General features: G+C 41.6%; 1 protein-coding gene across 2 annotated transcripts in view; it reads left to right on the forward strand.

The window, feature by feature from the left end:
- Window positions 1-411: 411 nt before the first annotated feature.
- Window positions 412-15221, forward strand: part of CCDC112 (coiled-coil domain containing 112) — a 28030-nt gene continuing 13220 nt past the window's right edge. For both annotated transcript variants that reach the window (XM_032425329.1, XM_032425331.1), the window contains exons 1-3: window positions 412-686; window positions 10692-10813; window positions 14578-14699. In XM_032425329.1, coding sequence (XP_032281220.1) covers window positions 570-686; window positions 10692-10813; window positions 14578-14699 — 361 coding nt within the window. In that variant the 5' untranslated portion in view covers window positions 412-569. The remainder of the gene's footprint in view (window positions 687-10691; window positions 10814-14577; window positions 14700-15221) is intronic.

Genomic DNA, 15221 nt, shown 5'->3' on the forward strand with positions numbered 1-15221 from the left:
CGGCCGCCTTGCACTTCGGCCCTCCTCCGCCCCGGCCCCGCCCCACATCTCGGCCCCGCCCCGTGCTCCGGGCCGCCCAGCCCCGCCCCACACTTCGGCCCTGCCCCACATCTTGGCCCTGCCCCTCCCTGACCCACCCTGCACACAGACATCTCCACCCCGCCTGCGCTCCCGCCTCGCCCAGAGCCCCGGCCCCGCCCCTGCTCCTGTCCCGCCCAGCGTTCCGGCCCTGCTTTGCATCCCGGCAGAGCCCCGCCCCGTCCCCCGGCCCCGCCCTACATTCCGGCAGGGCCCCGCCCTACATTCCGGCAGGGCCCCGCCCTGCCCGCCCTGAACTCCGGCTCGGCGGCGGCCGGCAACTTGGCAGAACCCCGCCCCGAGCCCCGGCCCCGCCCCGCGCCCCGGCCCCGCCCCATATCTCGGCCCCGCCCTGCGCCTTGGCTCTGCCGTGATCTGCGTCCCGCGGAGCTCCACCGTGCCCGGAACGGTCTGCAGGACCAGGAGCTCCCGCGGCCGGAACCCTCTGGCCCCGGGTGGCCGCTGCGGCCCGAGCAGCTTGGCGAGGAAAGATGGCCGCCCTGACGACGGTCGTGGTGGCGGCGGCGGCCACCGCGGTAGCCGGGGCCGTGGCGGGGGCGGGCGCGGCCACCGGGAGCGGAGTGGGAGCAGCGCAGGTGCCGCAACAGGTAAATCGGGACGGGCCAGAAGCCTCTCAGCCAGCGGGCGTGGGCCTGACTGAGGGGGCTGTGGGTGCCGGGGGCGGGACGGGGTCCCGGCCCTCGCCGAACAGGTGTCCTCTGCAGCGCGGTTCCGCAGGCGGGAGGCGCGGCGCTCGCCTCCCTTTGCTCGCGGCCTGGCCCACGCCCGGCGTTGTGCTTTGTTGGCTTGTGCGTTTAACTGCTTCTCCAGAGCCACCTCCATGTGGTTTTGGAATCGAGGAAAGATCTGGGTGGAAACCCGGGCTCTGCCGCTTCTTAGCCTTGTGATGAGAACATATCCTCTCCGCGACTCAGTGCCTTCTGCAAAAACTGGATCCGGTAACTGCACCTTACGGAGCCGCGGTCCTTGTGTCTGGGAAGGACCTTGGCACAGTGCTTGGTTGGAGAGCGATTCGGTGCCCAGGAATTGGCTGCTTTGTTACTGTACCTGCGTTGGGAACACAAGGAGGAATAAATACGGGGTGGTCCGAGGCCGATGTGTTTCCAGAGATCTGCCTCGGACCCCTTTGTCTGGCAGCGTGGACCACAGGATCCTCAAGAGTGGTTGGATCCAGTTGCTTAAGCCAAGACCTTCACTGCTCTCATTGTCTCACAGCCCACACCCAAAGCGTGGGCAATTCCTCCATGTTCTACCTGCAGAGTAAATCGGGAATCCCACTCTTCACACCTCGCAGTGCCACTGTCTTTGTCCACGCCATCATTTCTCCCTGGCTGAAATACTTTCCTAGTTGGTTTCTGTTCTAACAGTCTTGTCTTCCTAAAGTATTCACAACAGCCAGGGTGATTCAGTCCAGTAATGACACTCTTCTGCTCAGAACCCTCATAGTCAAAGCCAATGTCCATGGTCTACAGGGCCTGTGAGCTACCCCCACCATCTCCCTGTTAGCTCTTCTCCAGTCCCCTGCTCTAAGTCGGCTGCAACCATACCCGCCTCCTGGTTGACCCTCAGAGAGGCCTAGTTCTCTCCTACCTTATAAACTTTGTAATTGCTGTTCCCTTTGCTTGAAATGCTCTTCCCTCCTGGTTCTATGGCTAGTTGTGTTTCTTTCACTTAACTTTGTTCAAATGCCATCAGCTCAGTGATTCTTTTCATGACCTCCCTAAGCTGAATCCCCTTACCGAGCATGCCCTGTTCCCTTTTCTGGTTTTATTTTGCTCCATATCACTTATTACTATATGCTCAATTACATATTTTCATTTTTCTCCACACCTCTGCCCCCTCCATGGGAATGTAAACTGTAGGAAGGCAGAAACGTTTGGAAGTCTTTTTCACTATTGTGTTCCCAGTTCCACTCTTGAGTTTAGTCCTGGAACATAGTAAGCACTCGCTAAATATTTGAGGATCAATCCAAACCTAAAGGAAGGCCGTTGTGAGCTGAGGACAGGTTCCATCTTTTTCTTCCTATAAGGGAGTATAGCGATTTTCTGTCTTTACTTGTATGAGCTCAGGAAATTCCACCTCAGGCAAATGTTTTCACACATCCTCTGTAATTCTCTTTATTATTCTAACTCTGGCCCAAATGTCTCGGGGGGAAAAAAGTAAAATATATAAAAATACATAATGCATAAAATATTTTAAAGATAACTTTTAACATTTTGTTTAATGTATGATCCTAGTGGTTTAGCCATCTTTCTGGCTTTCTCCATGAAACCTTTCTGGCTTACTCTGGTTCAAATTCTTATAACCGTGTTTTGCCTCCTGGTTTGCATTTCTCACAAGTTGCGTAATATTGTTATTGATGAACCTTTTTATCACTCCCTTCTGGTGATCCTCAGAGGTTTGCCTTTCCAGGGCATGGACCAAAATCATCTATGGAGCTGTTTCAAATGTTTTATCTGTTCCCGACGTTTAGCAAAGTCTGGAGATGTTTTTGGTTGTCAGGACCAGGGCAGGGATGGGTTGTGTGGGCTACTAGCATCTAGCGAGTAGAAGCCGAAGGACAGCCCCCCACAACAAAAAAATTATCTAGTCCAAAATGTCAGGCGTGTTGAGGTTGACACCCTGCTTTCTGTGCTCTCATCATTTTAGGGAAGGCGGAGCCTCGTAGTTGATGACGACAACAGTAACAGAGTAGATTCTCGAGGGTGTTTGGACTTTAAACAAGGAATTAGAATCACAGCTGTACCATATTGAGGTTTTTGAGGATTTTAACTATATGTTATCCATCTTTGGACTTCCCTCAGTATACCACACACATACCTACACACTCAAATTCTCAGCCTACCGTTGAACTTGAATATTTGTCGTATGATTGAGTGAATGAATATTCCCACCGACCCTAATAGTGAAACCAACTAATGTTTTCTTGAGGAGAGATTTTCCTGATGACAACCTCATGATGTAAGAGATGTTCACTAAAATACTTGAAAGTCCTGTATTAGTCTGTTAGGATATCCATAACAAAATACCACAGACTGGGTGGCTTACACAATAGAAGTTAATTTTCTCACAGTTCTGGAGGCTAGAAGTCCAAGATCAAGGTGCTGCCAGGATTGTTTGGTGGTGTAAGGTCTCTCCTTGGCGTGTAGATAGCTGCCTTCTCATGTGTCCTCAGGTGGCCTTTCCTCTGTGCACGCGTAGAGAGAGAGATCACCGATGTCTCCTCCTCTTATAAGGACACTAGTCCTGTTGGAATAGGACCTCACCCTTATGACCTCATTTAACTTTATTACTTTCTTAAAGGCCCTATCTCCAAATATAGTCACAAAGGGGGGTTAGGGCCTCAATGTATGAATTGGGGGGGGGAACATAAATTAGTCTATAACAGTTCTTTTAAGTTATTTTGGAGAAATTATCTTTGAGGTTTTAGAAACATTTTATATTTTATTTTATTCTACAACCTCCTTAGGGTGTGGAACCCTATAAATTTCTTACCCATATTGAAAAGTAATACCATGCCCTGTCTGTCCTTTCTAATATTTGCATATTACTTGTTTTGTTTTGTTGTGTTTTCTTTTTAAGATTTATTTATTTATTTGAGAGAGAGACAGAGATAGAGAGCACGAACAGGGAGGAGAGGGAGAAGCAGGCTCCCCGCTGAGCAGGGAGCCTGATGTGGGGCTCCATCCCAGGACGCCGGAATCATGACCTGAGCCAAAGGCAGACGCTTAAATGACTGAGCCACCCAGGTGCCCCAAGTATATTATTTGTTGATAATCCCCCTCACTATTGCCTTTCAAGACTGAAGACCACAAATCTCTGTACCTTCCTCTCAAATGCCATTTCCCTCTTAATCATTTTAATACTTGAATTATGAGTTTTTAAAGGTATTTCTAACAGTGTCACACTAATGTATGGCTCTGCTTTAAACCATGATAGGGCTGTGTCTTCTGTTTTGTTTTGTTTGTTAAGTGAACTTCCCTCTGATGGCCTACATGTTAGGGCCCTTGGCTGCTTAGAGTAGTCCTTCAGTAATAACTACATGCCTTCTCTGACTTGACATGATTATTCACAAGGAATTTCCTCTAGAAGATCACACACATGCATAGGGTTATGTCCATGTTTAGGTGTGGTAGGCTGAATAATGGCCCCCTCAAGCATATTCACATTCTAATCCCCAGTACCTGTGACCCTGTGACCTTGCATGGTTAAAAGGGACTTTGCAGATGTGATTGAATTAGGTATCTTAAAATGGGGAGATTATCCTGGATTATCTGTGTAAGCCTAATGTATTCACAAAAGTCCTTATAAGAGGAAGGCAGAAGGATCAGAGCCAGTGGTAGGAGATGTGACAAGGGAAGCAAGAGGATGCAGTGATGTGAGGAAGGGGCACGAGCCAAGGATGAAGGTGGCTTCTAAGAGCTGAAAAAAAGTGTGGAAGTAGATGCTCCTCTGAAGTCTCCAGAAGGAGCACAAACCTGCCAACACCTTAATTGTAACTGGGCCTCCAGAACTGTAAGAGAATAAATTTGTGTTGTTTAAGCCAGCAAGGTTGTGTTAAACTAACCTGTAGTAAGTTGTTGCAGTAGCAGTAGGAAACCAGTACACCAGGGAGGATCTGAGAAAGCCCTAAGCCTTCATCTTTGGCTGGCCTTGAAGCTCTGTGCAAGTGACGAAGGCTAAGGTTGACTTGCAAACTGCCTGCCTCCATGTCGAAGCTTCATGTCCTGGTATGCACACAGACCCCCTCAGCAAGGGCTGGGAGATGTATTGGTTCACGGCAGCTAGGAAGACCTCTGACCAGTCAACCATTAGGTGACAACTGAGCTAACCAAGCAGAGGTTTCATTGCCACGCAAACAAACAATATAGACTTTGCAGAATCAGTGCAGGAAGTTGACTAAACAAACGGCAACAACAACAAAGCTTGGGGTTGGAAGAGAATCTCAGTTTCAGAGTTAAATTATATTTTCTTAATATAATTGTTATATTTATAATATAATAATTATATAGCAATATAATATTTAATTATATTAACCAAATTATAGTTTTTAAACATCAAGTTTTTAACAAAAAAAAATGAGACATGCAAAAAACCAGGGAAGTATGGTTCACACACAAGAGAATTTTTTTTTTAAGTGGTAAAAAGAAGCTATCTCAAAAGAAGACTAGATATTGGAAATAATAGACAAAAACTTTAAATAAGCTGTTTTAAATTCATTCAAAAAACTAAAGGAAACCATGGCTACAGAATTAAAAGAAAGCATGAGGATAGTTTCTCACCAAATTAAAAATACCTATAAGGAGATTAAAATTGTTTTAAAAAATCAAATAGAAATTCTGGAGTTAAAAAGTACAGGAACTCAAATGAGAAGTTCATTAGAGGGCCTCAGCATCTGATTTGAGCTTCCAGATTCAAGGAAACTTGAAGATAGGCCAATTCAGATTATCCACACTGAGGAACAGAAAGAAAAAAAGGAAAATGAACAGAGCCTCAGAGTCCTGTGAGACATCATGAAGGTCATACATACTGAGAGTCTCAGAAGGAGAGGAAAGAGAAATGGGGAGGGGCAGAATATTAGAAGAAATAATGGCTGAAAACATCCCTAATTTTTTTTTAAGTAGGCTCCACAGCCAGTGTGGAGCCCAATGTGGGGCTTGAACTCACGATGATCCTGAGATCAAGACCTGAGCTGAGATTGAGAGTCAGAGGCTTAACCGACTGAGTGACCCAGGTGCCCTGAAAACTTCCCAAATTTGATGAAAAATATTAATCTACATATTGTTAGAGCTTGATGAACTCCAAGTAGAGTAAACTCAAGAGATCATACCTGGACACTTCATAATCAAACTGTTGGAAGACAAAAACAACAAAAAACTTGAAAGCACCAAAAGAGAAGCAATTCAGCACATACAAGGAATCTTCAATAAGATTAACAGCGAACTTCTCATCAGAAACCTTGGATTCCAGGGGCGCCTGGGTGGCTCAGTCATTAAGCGGCTGCCTTCGGCTCAGGTCATGATCCCAGGGTCCTGGGATCGAGCCCCACATCGGGCTCCCTGCTCAGCGGGAAGCCTGCTTCTCCCTCTCCCACTCCCCCTGCTTGTGTTCCCTCTCTCGCTGTGTCTCTCTCTGTCAAATAAATAAATAAAATCTTTAAAAGAAAAAAAAAAACAAACAGAAACCTTGGATTCCAGAAGGCAGTGGGATGACATAGTCAAAGTGCTGAAAGAAAAGGACTGTCAACCAAGAATTCTATGTCCACCAAAATTATTCCTTAAAAATGGAAAAATTAAGACATTTCCAGACAAACACTAACATATGCCAGCATATATGCCTTACAGGAAGTATTAAAGGAAGTCCTTTAAACCGAAATAAAAAGACTACATAAAAATTCAAATCCACATGAAGAAGAGGATGAATAAAGAGTACTGGTAAGTAAACAGGGAGGTAAATATAGAAGTCAGTATAAATATATTTTTTTGTTTCCTAACAAACTTTTTTCAGAATATAGAGGAGGGAACATTTTTCAACTCATTCAACATTTTTCAACTCATTATTTTTACCCTGATACCACAATCAGACAAAGAAAACACAAGAAAGAAAATAACAAACTAGTATTTCTTATGAATATAGATGCAAATTTCCCAACAAAATACTAGCAACCCAAATCTAACAACATATGAAAAGGATTACATACCATGATCAGTTGGGATTTGTTCCAGACATGCAAGGTTAGTTCAGCACATGAAAATCAATCAATGTAATACAACTTATTAATAGAATAAAGGACAAATTACATGATCATCTCAATAGATGTAGAAAGAGCAATTTATAAGATCCAACACCTTTTTGTGATTAAAACAAACATTCAACAAACTAGCAATATAAGGGAACTCCTCAATCTGATACAGGTATCTATAAAATGCCCACCGCTGATTTAATGACAAAGGATTAAAAGCTTTCCACAGGGGCACCTGGGTGGCTCAGTCAGTTAAGCGTCTGCCTTCGGCTCAGGTCATGATCTCAGGATCCTGGGATCAAGCCCCGCGTCGGGCTCCCAGCTCAGCGGAGAATCTGCTTCTCCCTCTCTCCCTGACCCTCCTCCCTGTTTGTGTGCTCTCTCACTCTCAAAATAAAAAAAATAATAATAAATAAATAATAAAAAATTAAAAAAATTTTTTTAAAAAGCTTCCAACATAAGATAATTATGGAACAAGACAAGAATGTCCATTCTCACCACTTATTCACTGGAGATTCTAGCAAAGGCAATTAGGCAAGAGAAACAAATTGGAAAAGAAGTAAAACTATCCTTATTTGCAGGTGGCATGATTTGTGTATAAAAAATTTAAAGGATCCATGTAGAAACTACTAGAGCAAATAAATTCAGCAAGATTGAAGGATAAAAAAGCAATCAATAAAAATCAGTTTTAATTCTATATACTAGCAATGGGCAATTCAAAGTGGAATTAAGAAAATAATTCTGTTTACAGTAGTATCACAAGAATAAAGTACATAGGAATGTAAATTCATTGTTAAATTACAAAAGAAGTACAAAGCTTATACTCTAAAAATTCCAAAACATCATTGAAAGAAAGGAAAGAAGATTTATACATCATTGGATATTTTAGGTTTATGAATATGAAGAGTTAAGACAGCAATACTCCCCAGATTGATTTACAGAGTTAAAATCCCTGTGAAAATCTAAGTTGTCTTTTTGTGCATACATTGATAAACTGATCCTAAAATTCATATGGGAAATGCAAGGGTCCCAAAATAGCCAAAACAATCTTGAAGAACAAAGTTGGAGGACTCATACTTCCTAATTTCAAAACTTACTACGAAGCTATAGTAATCAACTGTGTGGTACTGGCATAAGGATAGACATACAGATCAGTGAGAGTTAAGAGGTAAACCCTATGTTTAAGGGCAGTTGACTTTCAACAAGCGAGCCAAGATAATTCAGTAAGGAAAGAAGATTCTTTTCAACAGGTGGTGTTGGAATAACTGGGTATGTACATACAAAACAGTGAAGTTGGACTCCTGCCACACACCATATATAAACATTAACCCTAAATGGATGGAGACCTAAATATAAGAGATAAAACTATAAAATTCTTAGAGGAAATGTAGATGTGAGTCTTCATGACCTTTGAATGTTTCTTCTGTAGGATATCTAATGCACAAGCAGCCCAAGATAAAATGGATAAATTGGGCTTTATCAAAATTGAAAATGTTTGTGCTTTGAAGGATATTATCAAGAAAATGGAAAGATGGCTCAGGGAAATTGGGAAGGTATTTGCAGGTCTTTTATCTGAAAAGGGAGTTATATCCCCAATATATAAAGAATGCTTCCAACTCGACAATAAAAAGACAACCCGATTTTTATTTATTTTTTTTTATTTTTTAAAGATTTTATTTACTTGAGAGAGAGCGTGCATGAGCTGGGAGAGTGCTGAGCAGGGAGCCTGACGTGGGGCTCGATCCCATGACCCTGGGATCATGACCTGAGCCAAAGGCAGATGCTTAACCAACTGAGCCACCCAGGCACCCCAACAACCCAATTTTTAAAATGAGAAAATAAAACATAGAGTTAACCTATGATCCAAAAATTCCACTGTGAATTGTATGCTCAAGAGGAAGTATATTCATACTAAAACTTGTACACAAATGTTCATAGTAGCATTATGCATATTGGCCAAATAGTGCAAATAACCCATTGTCCATCAGCTGATGAATGGATAAACCAAATACAGTAGATCCATACAATAGAATATTATTCAGATATAAAAAGAAATGAAGTACAGATTTATGGTACAATGTAGATGAATATTGAAAACATTATGCTAAGTGAAAGAAGCCAGACATAAAAGGTTACACATTGAGTGATCCCATTTATGTTAATTGTCCAGAACAGGCAAATCCATGGAGTCAAAAATAGATGAAATGATTGCCAGAGGCTTGTAGGGAAGAGGGGTGGAAGTATGATGGGTATGGGATTTCTTTTTGGTATGATGGAAATTTTCCGGAATTAGATAGTAGTGATTTTGCACACATTTGTGAATATCTTAAAAACCATTGAATTGTACACTTTAGATGGATATACTATATGGTAATGTGAATTGTATCTCAGTGAAAAAAATATTTCCTGAATTCATTACTTTTTTTTTTTTTTTTTAAGCTTGCGCCTAGAAATGTAAAGCCTTGTTTCCTTTCTGTCTCATCTACATCAATCTGTCAGCGATTCCTCTTGGTTATAGATGCAAAATCTATTTAGTCTTACTTCATTTTTTTTTCAAAGGTTTTATTTATTAATTTGACAGAGAGAGACACAGCGAGAGAGGGAACACAAGCAGGGGGAGTGGGAGAGGGAGAAGCAGGCTTTCCGTGGAGCAGGGAGCCCGATGCGGGGCTCGATCCCAGGACCCAGAGATCACAACCTGAGCCGAAGGCAGACGCTTAATGACTGAGCCACCCAGGTGCCCCTACTTCATTTTTTTTTTAAAGATTTTATTTATTTGAGAGAGAGAGAGAGAGAGAACAGGGGGGAGGAGCAGAAGGGGAGGGAGAGGGACAAGCAGATTCTGCACTGAGCCTGGAGCCAGACGTGGGACTCAATCCCAGGACCCGGAGATCCTTCTTTTTCTATCCGCGCCACCCCAGTGGTCCTAGACACCATCATTCCTCATCTGTTCCAGCTACTTCCTTGATCCTTCTGCTTCCAGTCCTGCTTTACCTCCTCCCCCACCTCCCGCCAATTTATTCTCCGAAAATGGCCAGAAAGAATTTCTTCAAAAATTACATGTGTCGTGGTATTCTCCTGCTCAAAACTCTTGAGTAAAATCCAGACCCCCCAAGTGACTTAAAATGCCAATGTGATAGGCCACGTACCTGCCTGTCTACCTTCATCTCCTACCAAGCTCCCCACCTTTACTAACATCATGTCACCTTAGCTCTTCCTCTGCTTGACCCAGCCACGGTCTCTCCTGCCCTGCGACTTCTGCACCCTCTGGGCCCTCTGCCTGGGACCCCTTCCCCTACTATTTTTGACGTGGCTGGCTCCAGTCTTCCTTAAGCGTCATCCCCTCAATAGAACCTCTGTGGCCGTTCTTACTGAAAAAAACAGTCCTTTAACCCATTATCTCCATCTCAGTCCTGTTTATTTCTTAAGTAGCACTTATTGCAATTGGTGTTTTTTTAATTAATGTTTGTTTACCCTTTTTGTGGTAAATCTGTTTCCCTCACCAGACTTTCAGCCCGGGGCCATATTGATGTGGGTCATCATTGTTTCTGTGGTGTCTAGCGCACCACATGTCATGTCCTAAGTGTTCCATACGTATTGCTAAATGACTGAAAGAATTAGATCTTTTTGTAAAAATCCCCAGAGACTTAATATTTCTTAATTTAGCATTTTAAGGTAGATATTCCTTCTTCCACAAATATATTTTTAAAAATTAAATAAGACAGGCCCCCAGATTATCCCCCAAGAGACTTCATTATTATTACTGATGCTTTCTCTCTCAGAAAAATTCTGCCTTCATCTCTTGCCATTTTTATTATTGATGGTAAATTTGTTTTTGTTCTCTGTGTAGAATGATAGCTGTTTCGGTACTTCAGGTGGGATTCGTCCTTTTCACCTTCAAAACTGGAAGCAGAAAGTTAGTCGGACAAAGAAAGCAGAATTCATACGCACAGCAGAAAAATTTAAAAATCAGTAAGTATAAGAACATTATCTTCAATTAACATTACTAGCCGTGTTTTTGTGGACAGTATGGAGTTAATTCTACTCTACCCTCTCCAGTCCCACATTAAGTTACAAAACTCTAGTCACTGGCTTTCCCGAGATGAATGAGAAAGGCAGGGGTATGAAAAAGACAAATGATAACAGACTATTTAATATAAAGTTTTAAGTAGAGTTATTTTCACATATTATTTTGAACCTGTGTTTTAAGGGAAACAAAACAGTTATTTCTTTAGATCGCATACGTCAGTACATTTTCATTGCCCAACATAAGCACTTGGTAACTGTTTTTGAGGGAGTTAATAGTTTTAATGAAGAGTCTGTATCCTCAAGTTATTTTTCTTGAAATGGCCTTTTAATTGATCTCCCTCCCTTGGTCTCCCCTTTCAGATCTGTCTTGCACATCATGACTAGAGTAACTGAGAAGTTGCCATTTATTTTAACTTTTAGTGTATGTGTATTTTTTTTCTTTTAATAGCCAGTGATATCTGTTGAATATTCAACATTGTCAGCAGTACCATGATATGATAAATATTGTGCAGGATGATCAAAAGCATTAGAACTCATACCACCCAACCCTACCCTGCAGCTGAGAGCTTTTTACAAACACTGCTTTGAATTTGTACAATATCAATTTGCTAAAGAAATCAGGAGAAATGGAGCCTGTTGTAAGGAATGGTCTCAGGCCCTGGATTAGTGGCAGTTCTGTTTAGAAATTCTGCCAACAAAAAAGTATACTGTTTAAATTGAGAAACGTTGGGGCGCATGGGTGGCTCAGTCGTTAGGCGTCTGCCTTCGGCTCAGGTCATGGTCCCGGGGTCCTGGGATCGAGCCCCGCATTGGGCTCCCTGCTCAGCGGAAGCCTGCTTCTCCCTCTCCCACTCCCCCTGCTTGTGTTCCCTCTCTTGCTATGTCTCTCTCTGTCAAATAAATAAATAAAATCTAAAAAATAAATAAATAAATAAATTGTGAAACGTTATACCATACTGTAGCTTTGGGAGATTGAATGCTCTCCGCATTGATATAATGCTTATATTTTTAATACTCAGAATTTGGGAAAATACAATTTTATTTTATTTTTTATTTCGAAAATGCATGACTTTAGGTAGGACTGGACTGTAGGTTAGGGTTCTGGCTTATGTTTGTCCCTAGATAGGTAATCGGCCAAGTGGTTAATGGCCATGTCTATAGCAAACCAGTAGATTATGGTGGTGTAGAGACTTTCTTTACCAGTATATGTTGGTTTTACAGCTCTGATTAGGCTTTCTTCATCTTGTTATAAAATTTTGGAAAAACTCATGGAAAGAGTATTAGAAAAACCCGTTAATAGTGTCTCTGGCCAACAATTTTCGTTGAATACAAAAAAACACGGTTCAGAATATAATTCTGGTTTTTTTTTTAGCATAGGTAATAATATATTCACATGGTTCAAAAATCAACACACATTGAGGGGTACACAGTGGAAAGTCTCTGTTTCACCCCGGGCCCCCGCCACCCACTTCTCTTCCCTTCAGATAGCCACTATTTTTAGTTTCTTTTGTATCCTTCCACAGGATTTTTATACGCTTAGGAGGAAAGAAAAATACATATTCAGATTTTTCCTTTTTTATATAAATGGGAGCATACTGTACACACTACTCTGCATCTTAATTTGTTTTGTTTTATTTTTAACTTAAGAGTATACCGAGGAATTGTTGATTTTGTCAGACAGGATCATGGCATTATAGTTAAGTATCCATAATCTCCAGAGATGCACACTCCGGTATGCTGCGGTGAAATTATATAATGTAGTGGATTTACTTTAGAATGCTTTAGTAAAAGGGAGAGAGAAAGAGAGATTAAAAAGGAGAAGAGCTAGGTGAACCGAGAGAGGTCTAATTGTCAAAGAAGAGTGGTGTGAGGGTACGTAAGGGGAGTCACTGGATCACTCTTTACTTTTGGTTGTGTGACTAACATTTTCATATAAAACCTTTGTTAGAAGAAGAGTGTATCTCGGGAGCTCTTTCCCTGTCAGCACACAGAACCTGGTACTGCTTCGCTGTATTCCAGGGCGTGAATGCACCGTAATTTATGTAACCTGCCCCATAGTGATGGACATTTAGGTTATAGTCAATCTTTGGCCATAACGAATCACAGTATCTACATAGGTCCACATCATTTTGTGTATGTGTTAGTGCATCTTTAGGAAAAATTCCTAGAGGTAGAAATGCTCAGTCAAAGGCACATGGGTTTGCAGATGTAATAAATATTGCCAAACAGCGCTCCACAGGCAATTTGCAATTCCACGAATAATGTGTGAGAGGACCTATTTCCCCACAGTTTTGTCAACAGAATATGTATTTACACTTGTGATTTTTGCCAGTCTGATAGGTGTACGATGTTACTGTGGTCTAGTTTTACTTTGCATTTCTCCTATTATGAGTGAGGTTGAGCATCTTTTCCTGTGTTTAGCTATTTGTCTCCATTAGTACATTTTGAATGTCTTTACAGGTGAATATTTCTAATCCAGGAATCACAAAGCATAACTTACTGTCCTACATATCCCCTGTACATGTAGACATTTCTGTCTGATCCTATAATTTCCCTCACCTGCAACCAGAGCCTAGATGGGCTTCCCAGTCCTCAGCACAGGACTCCAGTAGCCATGCTCAGTCCTTAAGACTTGATATGTAGACTGAGATCTATTTGACAGCTCTGTGCTACCCTTTGCTTCCTCTCCCAAGCCCACATACTACGGTATGATCTTCTTAGCCTTTGAGGCAGCCAGGTAGGGCCCAGGGGAGTCCCATCTGTTTACCCCACTGAACTTTATAAATACTGACTTTTTTTTTATGGATGGCAAATTGGAAAATATTGGGAAACTCTCTCTTAGATAGTTATCCCTCAGGTTGTATGAAATTAAGTCAATGGCCCGAGACGTTCCACCATTCATTAAATACAGGATTCCTGGAGAAGAATTTGTGTTGATTTCTGGAAGAAGAAAATAAATTTCTTTGCCCAACCAGAAACTCTTCTTGCTAGTATCTGTTTTGTCTTACCCCAGGGTTCAAGCTAACATTAGAACTCCTTACTGGTAGATGGACTAGATCCAAGGAGCAAAAATGACACAGAAGAAGCTTTGAAGTCCTTGTAGACGATATCCCTAATTATACCAAAATTCCTGTCTATGTAGATCGTTTGCTTCTTGAAATTTTAGTTTTATTAATTATGTTAATAACACATTTCTGTAGTACATAGTTACTACGTGGAGGTGTGCCCTCATATAATTTAATCACAGCCCTGCTTAGGTAGTAGAGAGCTGCCATACTCACATTTTAGTGAGGAGGAGGTTCACCCCAGGAGAGGGGAAAGGTCTTGGCTCCGTTTACAGACTAACTCTATCTCCTGTGGAAGGCAGGTGTCAGCAATGGTGGCCGCTTTGAGGCCACAATAAGACTGAGTTGGAATCAAGAGCCAAATTGCTATTGTATTTTCAAAGCCAGTGCATGACTGCCTTTTCTGAAACTCACATTTTGTAATTTAAACAGCAATTCAAATTACTCATGATTATAGTTGAACTTGACTCTTTTCTAACTACTACTTTGACTCCTTAGCCTTATTAATTCTCGTAATTATATTTGGGCTCCTTAGATGAATTAATCCATCCATAAGTACTGATTATAATGAGTGTCTTCATATTTTAAACAATTAAAAATATATTTAAATCACATTGATGCCATTTGTTTCTTTTCCTAAAGAGTTATTAACATAGAAAAAGATAAACACAGTCATTTCTGCAACCAAAAAAGTGACTTCAGAAGTGAGCATAGTATGCTGGAAGAATTGGAAAATAAATTGATTAACAGCAGGAAAACAGAAAGTAAGTTGAGTTCATGATGAGCTACAAACTGTTGAGTGACATCAAGTTGTAGTTGTTTTGCTTTGTCTTTGTGCTTTGACTGTGTTATATTCTCCATCAAAATACTTTCTAGTTGGTAATAAGTCTGTCTTTTAGGGATTTGTATCTCTTTTTTCAGGTCGCTATTTGGTCATTCGAACTGGATTGTTTTCTATGTACATTTCTTTGTCTTTAAGAGGAAAAAGAGGGTTTTGTTTTTTGGTTGCCAAACCAATTAATGCTATTAAAATTTCTTAAAATGAAGGGAAATCGGTTCCTGGGCTTTCTAGTCTTAGCTCATCAGCCTGGTATTGTTGACTGAATAGGTCAACATCAGTGGATGCAGAAGCTAGATCTCGTAGTGGTATGAAGTGGGGAGGCACACAGCTGCTCAAACCTGCGTTCACTTGTGAAAGCCTACCATTTCCGCCTCAGGGGAGCGGTCTGTGCATCCAGTGAGGTAATATATGTGAAAGTACCCTATAAAGTGCACAATGAATATGT

This window comes from Phoca vitulina, unplaced genomic scaffold (assembly GCF_004348235.1).
Source record: "Phoca vitulina isolate PV1807 unplaced genomic scaffold, GSC_HSeal_1.0 scaffold32, whole genome shotgun sequence".
Lineage (NCBI taxonomy): Eukaryota > Metazoa > Chordata > Mammalia > Carnivora > Phocidae > Phoca > Phoca vitulina.